We start from the raw sequence: 21,256 nt of genomic DNA, 5'->3' as shown, positions 1-21,256 counted from the left end.
TGCTCCCCGATGGAAGTAATTGTAACTGTGTACCCTCGTACTCCCCAAACGTGCTAAAATGTCGCCATGGTGATGAGAAAATTACAACAATGCCGGTGTGAGGGAATAATTTCTCTGTCTGCAATGTGCTTTGTGCAATATTATATGTGTGCGTGTGTCAAGAAGCTACTTGGATTTGTTGGTGCCGCCATTGCCAGCAATTTACTCGCAATTACCTCAATCACATTCACCACCAGCTTTGGACAGAGTCATTGCTTTAGAGAGAAAGTGATAGCATTACACCACTTCTTTGGAGAAGGGTGAGGAACTGCCATATTTTTGCATCCAGATTTGTGAGGACTGAGGATGTCTTTTCTTTCCTCATATTCAAGCTCCTGTACATCTGCCAAAACAAATCACTGAGGCAACACTACTATTTCCACCAAGCAGGTCACTGCACTTTGGTATGGTGAAATGTTTTTTGTTTTTCCATGTCAGCAGCTGAGGAAAAGTAACAAAAAAATACCATACTACTTTCTGGCACCCTTCCACTGAGATATTCAATCCAGTAGACTGAAAATATGATTCAATTGTTAGGCCAAAAACAGAAGCAGAATAAGGAGATCTTTAGCTTTCTGGGAAAGGTTTATTTAACAGGTGTTGATAGTCTCTCTAGTCAACTTTGTGGTGTAGCGCCCATTATGTTCAGCGATCCACTTAGCTTTTTATTTTAACCATTGAGGCAGTGCTGCAAAGGATCTTGTACAGCTTGTACATTCGCTGGGACAGTTTTAGTATCCAAGAAATGAATCTTCAGTGGTTGAAGCTCTCTCTCTCTCTCGCTCTTTCTCTCTCACCCTCGCTCTCTCTCTCTCTCAGCCGGCAAGCGAGATGCTCCTGTTAGCCGCTCTCGTCACAAAGCTGTGGCCATAGGGATCGAGTTTTATTTTTATTATTAGTTGTCTTTTATGTTTGGCATTACGGTATGAATATTTTTAGAGTCGATTATTGAATCGATTATTCCAGCGATTCATTGAATGTTGGACAAAAAATATTTTACATTAAAATGTCCATTTATCCATCCACTGTCTTCTGCTTCTCCAGTTTCGGGTAATGGGGGTCAGCAGCTTTAGCAGAGAAGTCCAGACTTCCCACTCCCCAGACACTTTGTCCAGCCTCTCCAGAGGAATCCCGGGGCGCCCCCAGGCCAGCCGGGAGACATAGTCTCTCCAGCGGGTTCTGGGTCATCCCCGGGGCCTCCTCCCGTAAAATGCATTGCAAAATATGTTTTTCTCCATTATTCAGACGATTGTTATTTATTTGGTAATTTGTCATGATTAAACAAAACCAAATGAAAAACAATTCAGCAATATAACATGATAGGGAGCGATGTTGTATTCACCAGTATTTTTTAAACTGAGAGCTACTTCTTGGGTACTGATTAATGTGAAGGGCTTCTGTTTTGATATGCACTTCTGAGGCTACTATAATTACAGGTTACCCATATTATGACCGAAAGCAACGATTATTTTTGTAAAAAATTTCACCGATTAATTTAAATTTTTTCTTAATCTTTCTCCATTCATTGATTATGATTCTGTTATTGGTTTGGTCCATAACATGTCAGAAAATAGGGAAAAATGCTGATTATTGTTTTCCAAAGTAATATTAGATTTTTGCAAATGTTTTATTTTGATTACACAAAGAAAGAAGATAATCAGTCTGCTTTCATCAAGAAAGAAGACAATCAGTCTGCTTTCATGAAGTACTACAGAAATCAGAGGACATTAACTGTTGAGAGTCTAGAATCAGATTATTTTTACCTTTTGAAGTTAAATAGTGGCTCTCAAAGGTTAATCAGTTAACAAAATTGTTGTAGATTAATCAATCTATTTTTACATCTCTACATTTATGAAACTGCGAATGGCTCATTAAATCAGATATGGATAGTTGGATCGCTTTGCAGATACTTGGAAAACTAGAGGAATTAGAAAGGTAATAAGTAATTTACAATAACTTGATGTAATTCCAGCGTACAGTGAGTGTACTTGAAGAGTTTAATGTTGTCGTTATCATTAGCATTAGCCTAACAAGTTACCACACCTCTGGACCCCAAACACAGAAGTGGTGTGTGCATAGAGTCCGCTCCCGGTCAAAGTGGCATTAACAATCACAGTTTGCAGCCTGGCTTTTGCCCAAAGTTGGCTGGCGTGGGCTCCAGATCCTCAGTACACTTTACAAGATATTGTAGTCAGTTTAGCAAATGAATGGATATGTAAGCATGGAACTGAAGGTCTCCTATTAAATGACAACAGAGGTTACAAGGCAAAATTTTGTGTGGGACAAGGATTCGGGGGAAGGGACTTGCTTTAAACACCATAGGACAACACCATTTGACCTTGATGAGAGGACACTGTAGAGCGGTGGAATGAACACTAAATTTGAATGGAATTTGTGGGGGAGGTGCAGTTGGATTAGTTTTGGGGGCCGTGGCAATACAATGGGTGTGGTTGACGTTCATCAACAGATGTTGAAGGGTCTGGACATTGTTGGCACTGACAGTTGTTGCGTGACAAATTGAGGAATGTGCCCTTTTAAGGCAAAGGTTGTGTTTCAATAACATGCCATAGGACAGCAGAATGTCTTTAACCTTCTTGGGGGCCTGTATGCCTGAGTATCTCCACAGCCATGTATGCAGGATTTTCTGTTTGAGTTGCAATAGGAGTATGCAATACCAGAGCTATTGCAAAGAAACTTGTGGCTCCTAAACGGAAGATACAGTCCTTAGTTAGGCGTACTGAATCCATCCTGAAGGAGTAGTGGGCAATCGTCACGCAAATGCTCAGGGACCAGATCTTGATCTTGAGCACCTTGGTTAAAGGAATTGGCTTGAACTTTTAACACAGACTGTGTTTGATTGAAGGGAAAACAGAAAAACCCAGAGAAAACACACAATGCCACAGGAAGACTAGATACAGAACCCACAAACTGGCCATCAGTTCCTAGCTCAACAACTCAACAACCATCCAATATGGATTATTCGATCATCCTTTCAGCATGATTCCAGTCCCCAATGTGTGTATGGGTATGTCCTCAGTAAGCAACCAAGAAGTCCAAAGTCAAATGTATAGTAAATGTACTATATTTGTCAAATGTACTATGTACAGCTAGGTTTGTAGTCTGCATTTACCATATCACTGAGGAGAAGTGGGTAGAAACAATTTTAGAGACGATGGATTAAATCCAACTCCTTGGTTAAGAGAAATTACTGGAAACTAAACGTTCTTGTTTTTGTTTGTTGGGGAGAAACCCACACAAGCATGGTGGGCAACATGCAAACAATACATAAAGATGATAATAAAGTGGATAAATAACTGGGGAAAAACATTTTTATAACTTTGTTTTCCTTCTAACATATGCAATGATTTTGTACTGCTCTCAAAATTTGAACCAAATGTCCTTACAGAGAAGACATACAGTGTCAAGATAATTACGAGAGGAGCCCCACTGCGACATGTGTTCTCATTCAACCGAACCAGCTGACTTAATGACGCCATCACCAGCTACCAAGGACATGGTTGTCTGCGGCAACCAAAGAACCGGAAGACGGACGTACAGTGGACAGCGACATGGGAAAAGTGGACACATGCATGTGCACGTACACACGCACTCACACACACATGCACACATACTGTCCAGAGCTGAGCAAACAATCCAGTGGAACAACACTCTCTTGCGTGTACGGACACATGATCCATTAGCAACTCTCAGCATACACACGCACACCTAAAACAACCCGACTGACCCACACAACAGCAACTTTATGTTAGCTCAACGTGCTAAGCAATAGACGTGTTTTATACCGCCTCCATAGGACAGGCGAGCAGATGAAATGATTTCTAGGATCACATTATGCCAGCCTGTGCAATGAAAGTCATCAGTGCAGAGTGCATTGTGATTCATGCCATTTTTGCTTTGGCAAATATCGCCTTCAACACCGACAAAAAAGAAGAAAAAAAAAAGACCTGTTGGGACTGGGGACTGACCAATCGTATCGATTTGTGAAACAAATTTGAAATTTACCAAATTTGGATGTAGGAGGTTTCCGCCCAATAGCAACCAAGTTGTGCATTGTTTTTTCTTTGGATTGTTTTACCACACATACTCCAAAAAGAGTAGCGGCCTTAACAAGTTGTATTTAGAAAAGAAAAACGCCAGCCAATTGCAGGGCACACAGAGACAAACATCCGCACTCACAATCACACCTAGGGGCAATTTAGAGAGTCCAATCAACTTACCATGCATGTTTTTGGAATGTGGGAGGAAACTGGAGTACCCGGAGAAAACCCACACATAGCAATGTTAATGTTAACGTTACTTAAATATTACCTGCCCAGTTTTTAGAGTGGACATTTTTTTTTACGTTGAAACTAATTATTTCCATTTCCATTATTTACAACATTTTTTTTCCATTTTCAAGGCTCGAAATAAGTGGGTTCAAATCGCAGTTAGCGAGTCAAAATTTTGCACATACAGTATAAACACATTGAATAGCATTACTGCAAACTGGCATTTGTGTGGCAAGCACCATGTCGTGTAAGCGTTGTGTAACACGGACCTTACTCTCCGGCGAAGACGCCCACTAAATTAATTTTATCTTGGTCCAACGTGGTTTCTTTACAGTGACATTAATGTTAATGTACCTTACTAACATAACGTTAGTCTGCGGGGGATTGGTCTCTGTTACTTCGGATTAGCGTCAAATTTGTGGCTTGTTGATTACCATGATGGCAAGTACAGTATACACTAACTTGTTACAAGCATATTGGTACAGATATTAAAAAAAAAAAAAAAAAAAACATGAGTCAGATTGCTCAAACAGGTTAAAAACTAGCAAAAACTGTTGGTAGGAAATTGGGATATGTTTGACAACACGCTAACCACAGACGCGGTGGAATTCAGTCTTTATGCTTTCCACTCGTCACCTCTCTAATCCCTTCATAACCAACTGGGGAAAAGAGCCCCGATGCTGAGTTAGAATTTTTTTTTGTTGTTTAATTTTTTTTTAGAATTGAAGCATATTACCATGATGTACGTATGAAGTGTCAATGGTCAATGTGTGGTGCAATTCACAATAGTACTCGCAGCTCCAGGCTGCCTTTGTCATCAATGCATGAGTCGCTAATGATCATGCTATGGCTGGCTCAGTCCAGGGCCGTAGCTAATAATTTGGGTGCCCGGTGGCAAACATACCGTAGTTATAACCCCCAACGATTCCCTGTACTTCAGTTCAATTTTGACCAAATTTGAGTTATGTAATTTAGGCCACTTATTCCTGCTTTTAAAATCTGTTACGATTACCTGTGACAGCATAAGTTTCTTATTTTCTCTTTTGTATTCATAATTCTTCTTTAAAGGCTTCAGCTTCAGAAAATAAGCGAGCCGTGATTGGTTACCTGAGCCCTGAGCAATTTTGATGTCATTTTCAGTCGACAGAAGTGACAAAATGAGGTGGCTAAAAAGGGGTGGATTTTGCTGCTTAAATCATATTCCACAAATGCAAATTTAATCATAATGCCATGTTTAGACTATTCAATGTGCATAGAACATATTATTGCAATTAAATTTAGGGGATTGACTTCTACTTTAACCAAGCAAAAATAGACTTTATTCAGATCCTTTATTATTATTAATTTATTGTTATTATTATTATTCAACAGAATTTTCAGTAGGATACTTTAAATATTTATTGGAACCCTACATTCATCCAACCCCCCCATTATATTGTCATGTTTTTATCTTTTAATAAAGTCCTTTCTTCAGGTCCCGGTGAAAAAATGTTTTCCTCAAAATTAGAAAGTTGCTCCTCAAATGAAATCACTGATTAGCAAAACTGCTCCTCAAAGAAAAATACATTAATTTGAACCTTGATTTAAAATCAAAGGTTGACCAGCATCCTGAACCAGATGGGTGCTAAATTTAGAAGCAGCACTGTATATGTTACAAAATGATTTATTTTAAACATGTGTGAAGGCCTTCGCCTTCATACAATAAATTAATTGTAATTAGCAAATCAAAATATTTTCCAACGGGTCCCAATGGTGATATAGATGTGCTCCTTCCAATGTTGAATAATGTAAATGGATTGAAGTTGAGAAGTCAATAATTAAGTGGATCCATTGGCGTGGGAGGGCAGCGCTCCATTGCAGTGATGAAGATAAGTGGGCCAAGGAAGCTTAGGTGACAGTGTGGAAGAATTAGCTTACATTTGCTTACGAACGCCTGCGTGTCACAGTTGCAGCAAATTATATCTATATGGACACACACACATTACTTTTTAAACCTCCCCCATATATTTTGCACATACAGACCCACTCTTTTTCAAATCAAACATTATGAAGTTAAAAGACTTATATTGTTATAAAATTATAGAAATAATGTTTAGAGCAAAAACACAATCTCTTCCTCAGTTCATACAAAAGCTCTTTGAAATCCGGGACTCTCAATATGCTTTAAGAGGTGTTTGTAAGTTCATTGTGCAAAATGCTGTTAAAGGAATTAAAAGGAGATGTGTTTCTATTGTTGGAGTGAAATATTGGAATGATGCAAATATATATTGGAAAACCTGTGAATCACTTTTAGTTTTTAAAAAAACTTGTCAAGTCAAGTCAAATTTATTTGTATAGCCCTTAATCACAGGAAAGTATCAAAGGGCTTCACATGCCCACAGCTGACAACATATAAACGACATCCCCTGATCCTAACCCCCAGGCAAAGTTCGCAGAACTATTTTTGAAGGTTGTAGAGAATGATTTGGATGATAATGATTTATTTATTGCTATTTTCGTTTAGTCTTTTTTGTATTTGCATAAAATGTAAATAGGTAAATGCAGCTATACATTACCTTAAAGCGGAAGTCAACCCAAACATATTTTTTTCAAGAATATGTTCCCAGCAGGCTCACTAGTTGAAACACGGCATTCTGATTAATTTTGCGTTTGTGGAATATAAATTAAGCGGCAAAATGCACTCGTTTTTAGCCATCTCTGGCCATCTCTTAGCCATTTTGTCTTCTGTCAACTGAAAATGACATCACAACTGCTCACAACGACCACTCACTGCTGACCTTGTTTTCTGACTCTGAGCCGTGATTGGTCATTGTGAGCAGTTGTGATGTCATTATCAGTCAACAGAAGACAAAATGGCCACCCCCATAGATGGCTAAAAACTAATGGATTAACACTTATTCCACAAACACAATATTTATCAGAATGCCCTGTTTCAACTAGTGGGCTTGCATAAACTATATTCTTGAAAAAAAATGTTTGTGTTGACTTTCTTTTTAAGGGGGAGAAAAGGCCAGCCTTAAATACGCTTTAGCTTCTGCCTGTGCTATTCTGTCGCTGATATTTGACTGTAAATTGTTGTATTGTGTGTATATTATGGATTGTACTGTATTGATGACAGAATAAACAATCTACTACTACTACTACTATATCCACACTACATACACACACACACAACTATGTTGAGCAATATCAATCGCTCTGGTTGGAGGCGGCACAAAAATTTGCTGGAGGTAAAATTCAAGACACACACACACACACGCACATACCTTACCTTCTAAGCCTTCCCCATATACACTCACAACTAATGTAATAAACAGACATTTTTTTTCATTCGAATCAATAACTCAATAAGTCAGTCCGTCATTGTACTGTGCATTTTAAAAAAACTTTTGCAGAACATAAATCCTGCAAAAGTTTTCATACTGAGATTTTTCTGTGCATTTAACCAAAAACATTGATAACGTATATTAACCAGCCACAATATGAAGTACAGTACACATGAACAAAATCTGATCAAATGCATGTGTTATTACAAATAGAATAAATATATTAATTTGATTGGCACAATTAAAGAAAAATGATCATAGAGTAAATAATTTGATTTCAGTGCACGTAATGTCGTGGCTAATAAAATAATCTCCATATTTAATAATGATCATTTCATAATAATTATAATTTAAAAAATGTATTTATTTATTATCACTCTTTCATGGTGCGTACAGTAAAGATGTTGGTATTCCTAGCTATACAGTAGATATGATGCAAGTCTGTAGTACAGTTTAAAGTGAACATAGTCCAGTATTGAATTATGCTGCATTGATTATTATATAATTATATGCAAACTAATGTATGGTTTAGTTGATAGTACAGTACTTGAATATAAATGCAAAAATAAATAAAGATTAATTCTAGAGGTGTGCACATGCCCTTATTGGTATTCGTGCACAATCTAATGACATCCAATACAAGAGCTGTATCCAAAAATGCTGCTTTTGTAGATATAGTACTGCTGATTTGAGTGGGACCTTATCTTAATATTAATTGAACAATATGTTTATTATTGTATTGTGATTGCAGTTTGCAGGCGAGAACAATAAAACTCAATCATATGAGATGTGTGTTACTATTTTGCCCCCTCTGATGTAGCAAAAACAATGGAAACAAAATGTGTACATTTTTGGATTGGATCTCATTAGAGTGTGCAGGTCAACAAAATCAAAAGTAGCCATCTATCCATGCGCTCATTTCTCTCGTACCTTGCTTCTGATCTGTCCTGAGGTGGACACTTTTCGGATGAGTTTCTGGGGACCCTCCTGCTCTACCTCGCTGTCAGACGATTCGTCCGCAGCAGCGGACACCGAGACAGCGTCCACCACATGGGGGTGGATCCTCGTCGCAGATCCGGGCCCTTTGTCCGGCTCCTGTGTGGGGTGACAAGAGCAGGTTATGACAAGTGGCTTCGGCTCAATCCGCCGCTCCCTTCCGGATTCGGGGGAGTCTCTCTTCGCTGTCATCGCTGAGGACGGTGGTGCGGGGGAAGACCACGGACTTCTGTATGACTATCGCCGGGTAAACACCGGTCAAGTGGAAAGACCGTTTTTGAACATGTAACAAAGTAGTCACGCACACTCCACTCAGCATGATCCCAACTTGACACCAAAACAAGCCGCTTAATTGTCAGTCTTGCTTTCATTTTTGACAGCAAAACAATGAAATGTTTACGTTCGATTTAGAGAAGCCACCGCTGGTTCGATTGGGCTCCCTGAGTCTTCAATTCAAACAAGCTCTTACAGAAGGCGAAAACCAAACAGAAAAGTCTTTAAAAGTGTGACATAATCACAGCTGGTTGTTTAACTTGTGTCATTGCTGTAGTGGTGAATGAATAAAAGTCATTGTTTCCAAATAAATACAAAATCGCGCATGTCGGACTAACCAGCTCCTCCCAGGCAGGGCTACGGGTATAATGGCAGACATCCTCCATATCCGCGTCTCTCTCGGTCGGTCCTCTGCGGGGAGACGACACGCCAAGCAGCTCACCCAGGAGGAGGACGACTTCACGCTGCTCGCACGGCGCTCATACGCGCACAGAATGGACCGGACGAAAGCCTTCCCACCTCCTGCCTCACCTCCCTCCCCCACGCCTCCCCGCTCCTCACTCTCCACCCGCCTCCTCCGAGGAACCTCCACAGGCACCACGTGACACGGGTCCACCGCGCGTGCTTTAATGACGTCATGTGTCTTGACGTTCTAGTTTCCAAATCAGTGTGTACAGAGCATGGTTAGCTCCAATTACATTTTTTTGCAACAAATAAAATGGGGGGAATACAGCGAAAGATATTTCATACGATATATCCAACTAATATTTCAAGAGTTGTTGAGCACATGCCAGATGTAGAATTTATAAGATTAATCAAGAAAGTGTAACTTTTCCGTGATTGCCCGTTAGTATCAGATTCTAGGATAATATAGAAAGCTACATTTTCCAGAAGACTGGTCATACTAATATTGAAGGTAAAAATATAATCACTTGTTGTATACAAAGATGTTAGTTTTTGATGATGTAAGTGAACTGGAATGTCAGATTTTTTTTTCAATGTATTTGTTCGTTTGTTCTCATTGATTTATCCTGAAAAAGTACATGTTAATGTGTTGGCAACAAGAAATATAATTTGACTGAACATTTATGTATCAATTCAAATGTTAACTTCATTTTGTGTGTAGAACTGTATTCATTAAATATACTACCGTACAAGGATACTGTATCATTTTTCAATAGTCCTTACCTGCGTTCTACTTTTCCCTGTTTATTAATCCTCAGAGGATAAATAAACGATTATCTTTTTTTCACTGCAACCTGCGAATTTAATGTAAAGTATCCATCAAGGGTAAATGTATTTTTCCGTTATTTTTAAAAAATGTATCTTGACACTTTACTTACATAGGTCTGTATTTATTGTTAATACATTATTTTAGGAAAATATTCGATGGACAAACATTATTGTATTAACGTCATGACTGTGTTACGACACTGACTTGTGTGATACGTTACGGTTACGGGTAAAGCACCGGAACAATTATCTTGGTATTTTGTTCTTGTTCCCACACGAGATATTAAACTGGTGGACCAGTTTGTCCGTTTTCGAAAATACACCGTCTTGCAAAAATAATGAGGTGACATGTAACAAGCCGGCGTATGGCAAATAGCAGTGGCTCACCTTTGTTTATTTATTTGTGAATGTCGACTTTGTATGATAGCGGCGGAAGCAACATCGGTTAAATACAAATATGCACCCGCAGATGTTATGTAGCGGCACGGCTGCGGCTGTTGCTGCCAGGAGGATGCGGACTATTTTGGGCGCTGTGTTGGGGAGAGACGGCTGGATGTGGAGAAGCCATGAGGTCAAACTTCTTAACACGTCCTCAGGTAAAGAACTATGACTAAACAAGAACTAAGACCAAACACGTTTAAACTTCTTATGATGTTAATAGCGAACCAAAGACAGTGAAGCAGTAATTCCCTAACGTTAGCAAGGTCGTAAGTCGACTATGATTTCCAACAGCTTTCCAACAGAGCCGAGCGCGTTTAGATTTTTATTGTCAGCCAAAACAGGCCAACCTTATCGAAATTAAATTATTAAATGTCATATGTGCTTGCATTATTACAGTAATTGTGTGTGTGACATTGCTGCCAGTTGTGTTGACATTGTGTGTGTGTCTGCAGGTGACACCGTGAAAATAGGGGATATTTCCTACAAACTCAAAACGCCTCGCAACCCTGAACTGGTTCCTGTCAAACACAGTATGTAAACGTTTGCATGTGTAGAATCAGAGTGCAATGAAAAGGAGGGATTGATGGGCACGAGATCCTTAAGAAGTGTTATAACTTGTCACTTTGCCTCAATTTGTGTTAGTTGCAGACTTCCTGCCCCAGGCTGTGGCGCAGCACCTGCGATGGATTATGCAAAAAGACCTTTTGGGTCAGGATGTGTTTCTCATTGGACCCCCAGGACCCTTGAGAAGATCGATAGCAATGCAATACCTTGTGAGTATGCTCGTACAAATAAATACTGTGGAGTCTTTGAAGTTCAATACCTCTGAGGTTGTAGAATTTGGAATCAGATAATGGGTTCAGGAAAACATGACTGTAAAAGTGGACAAAAGTTGGGGTTCAACTATTACTGTCATCACTACATAGGGATTTTTCTCATCAGTCAAATGAAAATTAATTATCTAATACTACCGGTACTCTATTAATTATGTCATTGATGTGGCATAATAATTGCAATGTATTGGATCAACATCAGCTGGGGGACCTTCCATAAAATTAAAAAAATACATTATGATCATGTTATATCGTGTTATATTTTTTTCACGATAAGTGTATTTTACACCATTTATACAAGCAAAACATTTTATGTCCATCTGTGTCATGATGTTTTGCATTCTTTTAAAGATATTTTGATGTCACAGCTTGCACATTTGTCATGTATGGAAAACCAAACAATACCCCGGGAAACAGAAACACAATGTATCATAAGATTCATCTGCTTCTCTAGTGATTTTTCAAGATGCATTGTGTTATAAACTGAGGGCACTGTATAGGGGATAACTTTTACTCACTACTAGGGCTGCACAATATATGGAAAAAATATCTTCATCGCGATAATGGCACATGGAGTGTGTGTATCACAAAGATGTACGATAAATGGATACTTTCATATGGAATTTTATGCTTTCATTTGACTTTGGCCAATCAGATGCAACCTGAAATGTACATTAATAGAAACGTATCTTAGGGCATTACTCACGCTAATGAATCGCTTTTTTTTTTTTTTTTTTTTTTTTTTAGCCCTGCTCCTTTTGCTGAGTGAAAACATTTGTTTATTTCATTAGATAAAAAAATGTAACTTCTTTAGGTGCATGTTGAATATCGCAATAATATTGACGGCATCGCCAACCCGCAAATGTTCAACACCCATGTCGCATATCACAGGTTTTCAAATATAATGCAGCCCTCCTCACTAGACATTCCATCAGCACTACAAAATGCCAAATTCATCTAAATAGGACACTACAGTGGATTTAAAAATGCCGTGTTTTGTGATGTAAAAAAAAAAAAATAGGCCCAAATGAACGAATTCAAAACTTGTTCCACCCTTAATGTGACCTATACAATGTACAACTCAGTTGAAAAAAAACATCGAGATGGGAATTAAAGTACAGAACTGGGATAATATGGTTTAACACGTGTGTGTGTGTGTGTGTGCGTACCCTTTTATAACCGGGGGTGTGGTTGTGTTAACAGTTGACTATAATTACATTAAAATTCATGTTAAATCAGAGTCACCAAAGGCCTTCCATCATTTCAAGTGCCTCTGATTAACCCCAAATAAAGCTTAGTTGTTCTAGTCTGCGTTTTCTGAAATGTTGTAATTTCTAGCACAAAGGTGGTCATCTCCGGTCCGCGAGGGCTACCATCCTGCATGTTTTTTGATGTTTCCCTCCTCCAACATACCTGATTCAAAAGATCAGAATCATTATTAGGCTTTCACAGAGCTGGCTGATGAGCGGATTATTTGAATCAGGTTTGTTGAAGGAGGGAAACATTTAAAACATGCAAGATAGTGGCCCTCGAGGACTGAAGTTGCCCACCCCTGTTCTAGCAGAAGCTCAAAGGTTTTGTGCTAACACTCACTGTCATTTTGAACTGTTCATAATTCTACCACCTTGAAGGCCCAGTCCCAGCTGAAGAAAAACATCCGCAAAGCATGATGCCAGCATCATGCTTTACTGTAGTTAGGATGTTCTTCTGGTGATGAGGAGTGTTTGTTTGCATCAAACATGCTTTTTTGTTTTTGGTTTCATCGGACCATGCATTATTTTTCCAAACACGGAGGAGATTTGATGTGTGTTTTTACAAAATTTTGGAACAAAGGTTGAATTTTTGTGAGAAACTAAGTTTTTTTTTTTGGAGGAAAAGGTAAACAGTTGCCATTATAGGTGACAAGCAAAACAATTTAATTAACACCATCGATTAGTCAACGTTATGTCGTTATCATCAGCTTTGTCTCGTTATTATCAGCTTTGTCACTGATGTGAAATGCTTTGGTCAAAATCCCAGACGTACAAGCATAGCTGAAATTAGCCCATTGTTCGTATGTTGACTTCGAGTGACATGTTTCTGCTGTTTGACGTGTCTCGATGTTTGCGCCCAGGGCGCTACATCCATGATAAATACATGTGTACGTGGCTAAATGTACTATATATCATGCATCATATCGTGTTTCATGTAACGTGAAAAGTTGGGTCTGTGGAAGTTTTAGGGCCACAGATTTGTTTGCATTCTATTTATATTTTGCACTTTAGTTTGTTTGATATCTTACTGATTAACAGTATAGTTTCTACATAATGTTTAAAACCACAGTTGTGTGACAGAATCATGTAGTCATGGTGAATGCTTACTACAGTACCAGTACATGTCAAAGTATTTAGTAAGTTTAAACCTGCAATTGATGTAGAGAAATAAACTGTCTTTCATTTTAATTATCGCCACGTTTGCCCTTGTCTTAAAACCCTATCATCTGTAAGAGATCAGCTATTGTTTATTGTAATAAAGATGAACTAATTGCTTGTTTGTTAAAACATTCATTGAAAAGGACCTTGACAAATATAATAGCATGTTATATCGCAATCGCAATTTTTAGGGAAAAAAAAAAATCTCAATTAAAAGCGTAGAAAAAAATTTAAAATCAAAAGCCTTTGACCAACAGCCTTAGGTCCACTTGTTTGCACGCTCACTATTTCCATAATATTATTAACATGTTATTGTTTTATTTATTATTATTATTTAATATTATTAACATGTTATTGTTTTATTTATTATTATTATTTAATATTATTAACATGTTATTGTTTTATTCATTATTATTATTATTTTTGTTGTTGTTGTTGTACCTGATTGTGACGTCATTGTGATGCAGAGCGTCGAAGACAGGGAAGTCCTTTACTTCTACACCGGAGATGTTTTATTGGGTTAGTTTTCACAATACAATCTCGTGCAATGCAAGAGTTGCACTGAGGCGACTGGTCATTTAGTCGAACAAAGTTATGTCACACTTTCGTTCAGCGTGTCTACACCACATGCAAGCGTGTGCGCACTTCTTTGTTGTTTCATGTGGCTACTCCCTTGGTTGGGTACTCGGCAAATGAGCACTCTGCGACCCGACTGTGCTCAAAACACGCTTTTGTGCTCAAAATTTCTTCTTGCGTGCTTGTAATTGTGGCACAAATATAATGGCATACTGTAGCCTCTGCCTTCAGCATGCATAATGACAGGGTTGAGTTTTCTTCATGATTTTTTTATATTGAACATTTTATCAATAGTTTTATGTATTAATATCGATCACGAGTCTATACATATTGTGTGGAAAATGAACGAATAGGAGCGTAGCATTCCTGAAGAGATTCCATTGTACTGTCTTAGTGATATTCCCTTGCATATGCTATTTGAGCCAACATCCTTCCTTGTTGTTGATAGGAGCTGACCAAACGGGAAGTAGAGTATGTGGCTTTGTCCAGGGACACCACAGAGACTGACTTGAAACAAAGGAGAGAGATCCGAGCTGGGACCGCCTTCTACGTTGACCAGGTAGGCAGGTGCTGGTTCAGTTACCGTCGTGGATAAGAGTGTGGAAACCCCCGTCAGAGTGTGAGGCAAGTGTGCTCAACACTATGTCGCCATGCTATCGGTTATGCATTTCCAATAAAATATCCATCAATCCATCCATCACTTTTCTATACGGCTTGTACTCATTACGACTGCTGGTAAGCTGGAGCATTTCCCAACTGACTTTGGGGCGAGAGGTTGGGTACACCCTGGACTGGATACCAAGGCACATATTTTCACTTAAATACAATTTTCGCATTTAATTAACCTACCAAGCATGTTTTTGGAATGTGGGAGTACTCTGAGAAAACCCACGCAAGCATGGGGAGAGAATGCAAACTCTGAGGACTCGATATTTGTGCCCAGCGCAAGTCCAGCCCCAGTGCGATGGAACGCGAGATGATGTGCAATGGGGCAGGCTACACCAAGTTTTGCTGTTTTCATAAATATATGCAGCTTGGCACAGTGAGAAACGGGTGGTTTGCGGCATTGTGAGCGTGAACACAGCCGACTTGATTTGCCGCCAAAAGAAACGCCTCCTCTCTTTCCCTTGAAAATCGGCGTGCGACAGCTGCACATTCCTGGACAAATGCTGGAATCTCTCCGGCCAGAGGTGGAGTTCCACATCACTGTGCGGTGTGTCGGTGAACTGGCCACTTTGAATGCATCAAGTTTGGATGGGGAGCTGTGCTTGACGAAATGTTAAAGTTGGATCCAGCACGTCTGCAACCCTAGTGAAGATATGCGGTGCAGAAAATGGGTGGATGGATTTCAAATTGGTATGTTCGATTTTCAAAACTGCCCCATTTTTGGTTTATCTAAGCCACCTTAGTTTGCTCTGCATTTCCGCTTGCTCCCACAACAGCGCAGTCTTAAACAACAACAACAACCATGGCTACCGTCAATTCGGCTACATTTGCCGAGGTAGAAAGCAATTACGGATGCATTGGCATATCACATTGCAAAAGACATGTTGCCAATTTATACTGTGGAAAAGGGGGGTATAAGTCCCCGCTAAACGTGCCAGACTCCCGCTACAAACTACCTGGCGGAAAGTTCTTCAGCGAAATTGTTCTGCCCCGCATGTACAACACAACCCGTGAGCAAGTAACTCAACGTCTGACAGGCGTCCCTTTTGACAATGGCGTCCCTTTTGACAATGCATTTTGTAACTGGCGAATGGGAGCTAGAAAATCCTACTTCCCTAGTGATCCACACGGGAGAGGAAATAGGCCAGGGCTCGAAAGAAGGGTTTGACGCCTGGAATCTGAGGAAAGACAAGCTCTTCTGTATTATTACTACCACAGCGGAGCCAACATAGTGAAGACTCTGCAACTCAATGAGTGGCCTGACCTAAAATGCTTTGGGCACAAACTGCACAACGCCATCGTATGCAAGTGTATGCGTGTGTGAGTTTCTGTCTGTCTCCCACTGAGTGTGTGTGTGTGTGTGTGTGTGGGTGGGGGGGGGTTGTTGTGTCTGTGTGTCCATCCCTCCCTCTGTCTCTCTGTTTTCCTGTCAAGATTGCGGCTTCTAGATTACAGTAACTAAAAGCATGCCATGTTGTTTTTTGTTTTAATACAATTACATATTTTGGCAAAATGCATAGGTCTACATTTGAAAATGTAAGATAGATGCACATTGTTCAGTGGCCCATTTATGTGTTTGCATATTGTTATTATTGAGTGACAGTTTGCACTAATCATTGATTTATGTTTAAGTAAGATCAGAGAGATGTGGCTGTAGCGCATAACCTTGCCTGGCAGCCTACCTACCTCCCTACCTCTTCTGACTGACTGACTTGATTGACTTGCTGGCTGGCGGACTGGCTAGCTGGTTGACAGACTGACTTCCTGACAGACTGTTTGGTTTACAGACTGACTGTCTGACTACTACCTCTTCTCATGTTTGATTTTGTTTCAAATGGTATATGTACTTTCTTCTTTCATTAATGGATTGCTTAAGAACAGAGCTGAAGTTTGTTGTATAAATAAACTGCTCTTAATCCCAAGGATCATTCCGTGTGTATTAACAAAGTTAAATTCACTGGCATTCAAAGAAAGAAAAATTAAGTTTAAATAAGACATTCAAAAGACTTTATTTGTCATTATTTTTATTTTACAAAGAAATCATAATCATTATGGGAAAATCGGGTTTGAGAGACTGTAATCAGAATTTTTTTGTTAGGCAAAATGAAAGTCTTTTTGTTTGTTTTTATTTGACATCTTTTCTTTGGATAGTTTATATTTTCAGATGAGATAGCATAGAAATAAAGGTGAATGGGATTTGCTTTGGGTTTTCTCCGGGTACTCCGGTTTCCTCCCACATTCCAAAAACATGGATGGTAAGTTGATTGGACTCTCTAAATTGCCCCTAGGTGTGATTGTGAGTGCGGGTGTTTGTCTCTGTGTGCCCTGCGATTGGCTGGCTACCAATTCCGGGTGTCCCCCGCCTACTGCCCGATGACAGCTGGGATAGGCTCCAGCGCGCCCGCGACCCTTGTGAGGAGAAGCGGTATAGACACACATCCCTATTTTGCAGTGTATTTTGTTCATCGTCTTCTGGCAAAATCCGAACCACTGCCAGCTGATAGAGCCAGCGTTGTGTTTCTTCGGAACCAAGTCTTCTGTCTCAAATTTCATTAAGTTGAGTGTGCTTCTTGCTGTGAGAGGCGCAGTAGCAGAGTGAAAGACGCAAAACTCCAAAGACAATTAGCGTACCAGTCAAAAGTTTGCAAACACCTACAAGTTCAAATGGTTTCAAACAGATTAAAAGGTTACATAATGCACAGCTGTGAACTGAAAGTCATTCCAGGTCATGAAAATACCAAAACGTGCAAAGCTGTTATCTGGGCGAAAACGTGCCTACTTTGAAGAATCTAAATTATAAAACATTCTGTTCTCAATCTGGTCGCAATCTATATAATATGTTTCATACATCTCATGCGATGTGTTGAATGTATTTGACATATGCCCCGCAGCCCTAGTTGCAACAATATTCTGCTTTGCTGGTTTCTCCGCAATAGTCGTGTTCTGTTACTGCCTGGATGCTGCAATTTTGAGGTGTCTGTGTAAATGTTAAATCGCTTTGTCAATTTAGCCCATTCTCTCTCAGTGGCGTTTTCAGCAACACTGTGTGAAAGGTGCTACATTTCCACCTTCCTTTTCCCACTGATGTCTTTCTCACGTGTTGTTTATTATTAAGACGGATGTATGGGGTGTTAATCTTGCGAGCGCCTTCACCTTCCTCCCACGTACGACTCCAGACGAAACCAGCTGTCTATGCTTGTTGCCACGGAAACAGGCCACGACAACTTGTGTATTATTTTTGGTCTCTGAAGGCTCAAAGGCATTCCCCACCTATTTTGAGTGTATTGAGCATAATAAATAACAAATACATGGTTGTTTGAAGTGTTTTATTAAGTCCAAGTGGGTGTGATAAATGCACATTCCAGTATGTGTTTTAAGATGTCTGGCCATAATTAGCAAAGTGATTGTAGCAGGTGCGCTCATATGTCAACTAGAACATTGGCGCATATTCCTCAGAGATCCGTCCTCATTTGGAGTCCTATATTCACTCGGAATGGGTCAATCCCTGAGCTAATGCTCGCACATTCTTTTCTTGCAGCACCCCGGTTCGCTTGTTTATTGGTCAGAAGGATATACTGGTAATCATTTTTCATTTTTGGACTCCTCCACTCACTGCTCATAGCCAAATTATATTGGGCATCCATCCTGCCCTCTATTACAGTAATAAAAAGCTTGCCATTTCCACACCAACTCCTTTTGAAAGTAAGGCGTCTTGAAGCTAATGGCTGGCCGGGTGTTTGTTTATATGGATTTATTGGACACACTTGACTGTTGTTAGTGTAACACACGCAACCTGCAATAAGCCTCTGTGCTCCATGCTGACCCAGTGTTAAGTGACTGAATGAATGCGACACTGAACACGTTCAAAAGTCATAAAACACTTTATTTCATTCTGCTTTAAATGACATTATATTAACAATTTTCTCACATATATACACTGTACAAAAATAATCAAGATTGTAATTCTAATAACACAGATGTTTGTTAGAATGGCTGAGACGGCGACCAAATATTCCATGGAAGACGTGTGTTTGAGGGGTTCCAGAACTGGTGTCACAAAAGACATATTTCAAGCCCAAACGACAATCGATAAGTTTTACTCTTCAATGTTGGCTAAACGATCAACCAGCATGTCGACAAAGAGATCTCAGATCCTGTGGCGTTTGCTTCATTTACTGTGCAAGAAAAGGCAAGTGTTTTGGCAGGACAGTTCATGCTTCACCACCCGCTCACAATACCCTGAGCATTTCCTGCTTGAGAAGAACCTCCCTACTAATCTGACCTGGCTCCGTGTGATTTTTAAAAAAAATTGTTTTTCCCCCTCCATATTTCCTATTCTCAAGGAGGTCACCAAGGTGACCTGTTTTGAAGATGTGGATGAAATAAAGGTGGCCATCACGGCCAGACCTGCGGTGAATCCCTGAAGAATCTTTCCAGGAGAGCATTAAAGAATGCCGTAGAAGGCTGGAAAAGTGTTAGGCTCCATGTTTTTTTTTTTCAAAGGAGAAAACTTGTAGTTTGGATTTGTTAGATACATGTTTTAACCCGAGTTCTGGAACCTTTCTGACACACTTCATGTTTTCTGACTTTTTTGGTTGATTTCATATGTAATGGTCACGCAATTTTACTACACTGTTCCAAATTATTATGGATATAAGATTTAGTCACTTTCTGGGTGGGGGCATGTTGTTTTGAGGCTTTAACATTGCATCGACAAAGAGAGCAAACTAATTTGTATAAATAACAGACCCACATGGAGACTGAACAATATTACAGACTTGTTAAAAAAATATATAAAATTGTCCAAATTTGGACATTGGAGGTTTCTAGCCAACAGTGACGGTATGTTGTCTTCCCATCTGTTTTGATCTCTAATGTCAAATCCAGACAGATTTGATCATTAGTTTACGATTAGGTAAACTTAATTACAGGTTAGTTCCACCATATCCTAGTTTTCATGCACACCGCTGTAAAAGAAGTATATTTCTGATGGAATAGGCATGGAATAGTCCTTTGCCTTGCGAAAACAATGAGAACAAGAAAATGTTCATGTTACTCACAAAGCAAACGGGTTTGCGCCGAAAAAAGGAAAGAACGTTTTAAAGGAGCCAATGATGAACATTTGCCGGGATCCCAAGAACCTCTCAATGCTGTATTTTGACCACCCTTAATCAATCTCACAAGAAGAAACATTTGCATTGGTTTCAGAAATACTTGAAGGTTGATTTTACAGACAGTATATTGAATTGGTCTCAGTATTAGATTGTGCAGGGTTGCTTTATCGCTAAAAATATCTGTCCCAGCAATGCTACGCTACTTTCAAAGCCGGCCCCTTTTCCTGTGTCATTTTAGATTACCAAATAATTATCTCATTACAGTGCTGAAAGTGGACTAGCAGTTAAATTTAGAACATCCTGGCCTCGCTATAGTCATTTTTATGGCTCTGCTTCCCACGCAACGTGCCTTTTGTGCATTACACGCACACCTAATTACATGCGCGCTGGCCTTGCGGTCTCCCCAGACTGCTTAAATTTCCTGCCTGCTGACGTCAAGAGGAGCTTTTGGAGTACTTTTTTTTCTTCTGAAAATGTGCTTACACACACGCAATGTAAACAAAGAGTTGCCCTGCATGCTACAGTTGGTGGTAAAAAAAAGAAAACCCCTTCTAAAAATAAAACCTTGGTTTTCTGATCACAATAAAACATCAAAGGGATTTATTGTTGTTTGATGTTTGTCTACATTCCTGGTAAGCAGGAGAGAATGACATCAGCTTCATTCATTTCTTAGTGCGCCGTCAGGGCAGCCACTCAAGGTCGAGTTCTGCTTCTGGAGGGTCTGGAGAAGGCCGAAAGGAATGTTCTGCCCGTCCTCAACAACCTGCTGGAGAACAGAGAGATGCAGCTGGAGGACGGACGCTTCCTCATGGCAGCTGAGCGCTATGACAAGCTGCTGGAGGTCAGAACACCAACATGAAGTACACTTTAAAAACTGTTCTTGTTATTGTATATTCTGTTATTATACTTAATTATACAGAAAATTACAAATAAATTTCAAAAATCACCCATGAAATAAATCTTAACTTATTCATTGCCATTGACAAATGTATTTGTCTTTTTTGAAATTGAAATACAGATAAGTGAAATGTTAAACTTTCACTTACATTAGATAAGTGA

General features: G+C 39.5%; 2 protein-coding genes across 5 annotated transcripts in view; one reads left to right on the top strand and one right to left on the bottom strand.

The window, feature by feature from the left end:
* Positions 1-9,444, bottom strand: part of dgkh (diacylglycerol kinase, eta) — an 81,301-nt gene extending 71,857 nt beyond the window's left edge. For all 3 annotated transcript variants that reach the window (XM_086051478.1, XM_086051470.1, XM_086051473.1), the window contains exons 1-2: positions 9,262-9,444; positions 8,585-8,749 (exon numbers count right to left, since the gene is read on the bottom strand). In XM_086051478.1, the coding sequence (XP_085907604.1) occupies positions 8,585-8,749; positions 9,262-9,309 (213 nt within the window). In that variant the 5' untranslated portion in view covers positions 9,310-9,444. The remainder of the gene's footprint in view (positions 1-8,584; positions 8,750-9,261) is intronic.
* Positions 9,445-9,712: 268 nt separating this feature from the next.
* vwa8 (von Willebrand factor A domain containing 8) overlaps positions 9,713-21,256 on the top strand; it is a 76,292-nt gene continuing 64,748 nt past the window's right edge. The window contains exons 1-6 of one of the 2 annotated variants that reach the window (XM_086051806.1): positions 9,713-9,839; positions 10,626-10,752; positions 11,050-11,127; positions 11,240-11,370; positions 14,866-14,976; positions 20,871-21,038. In XM_086051806.1, coding sequence (XP_085907932.1) covers positions 10,626-10,752; positions 11,050-11,127; positions 11,240-11,370; positions 14,866-14,976; positions 20,871-21,038 — 615 coding nt within the window. In that variant the 5' untranslated portion in view covers positions 9,713-9,839. Of the gene's footprint in view, positions 9,840-10,458; positions 10,753-11,049; positions 11,128-11,239; positions 11,371-14,865; positions 14,977-20,870; positions 21,039-21,256 lie in introns of those variants that run through there. The other variant, XM_086051805.1, reaches the window with a different exon arrangement.

Source organism: Filicampus tigris, chromosome 14 (assembly GCF_054856515.1).
Source record: "Filicampus tigris isolate MCC_2025a chromosome 14, RoL_Ftig_1.0, whole genome shotgun sequence".
Taxonomy (NCBI): Eukaryota; Metazoa; Chordata; class Actinopteri; order Syngnathiformes; family Syngnathidae; genus Filicampus; species Filicampus tigris.
This window is presented reverse-complemented; position numbering and strand designations above follow the sequence as displayed.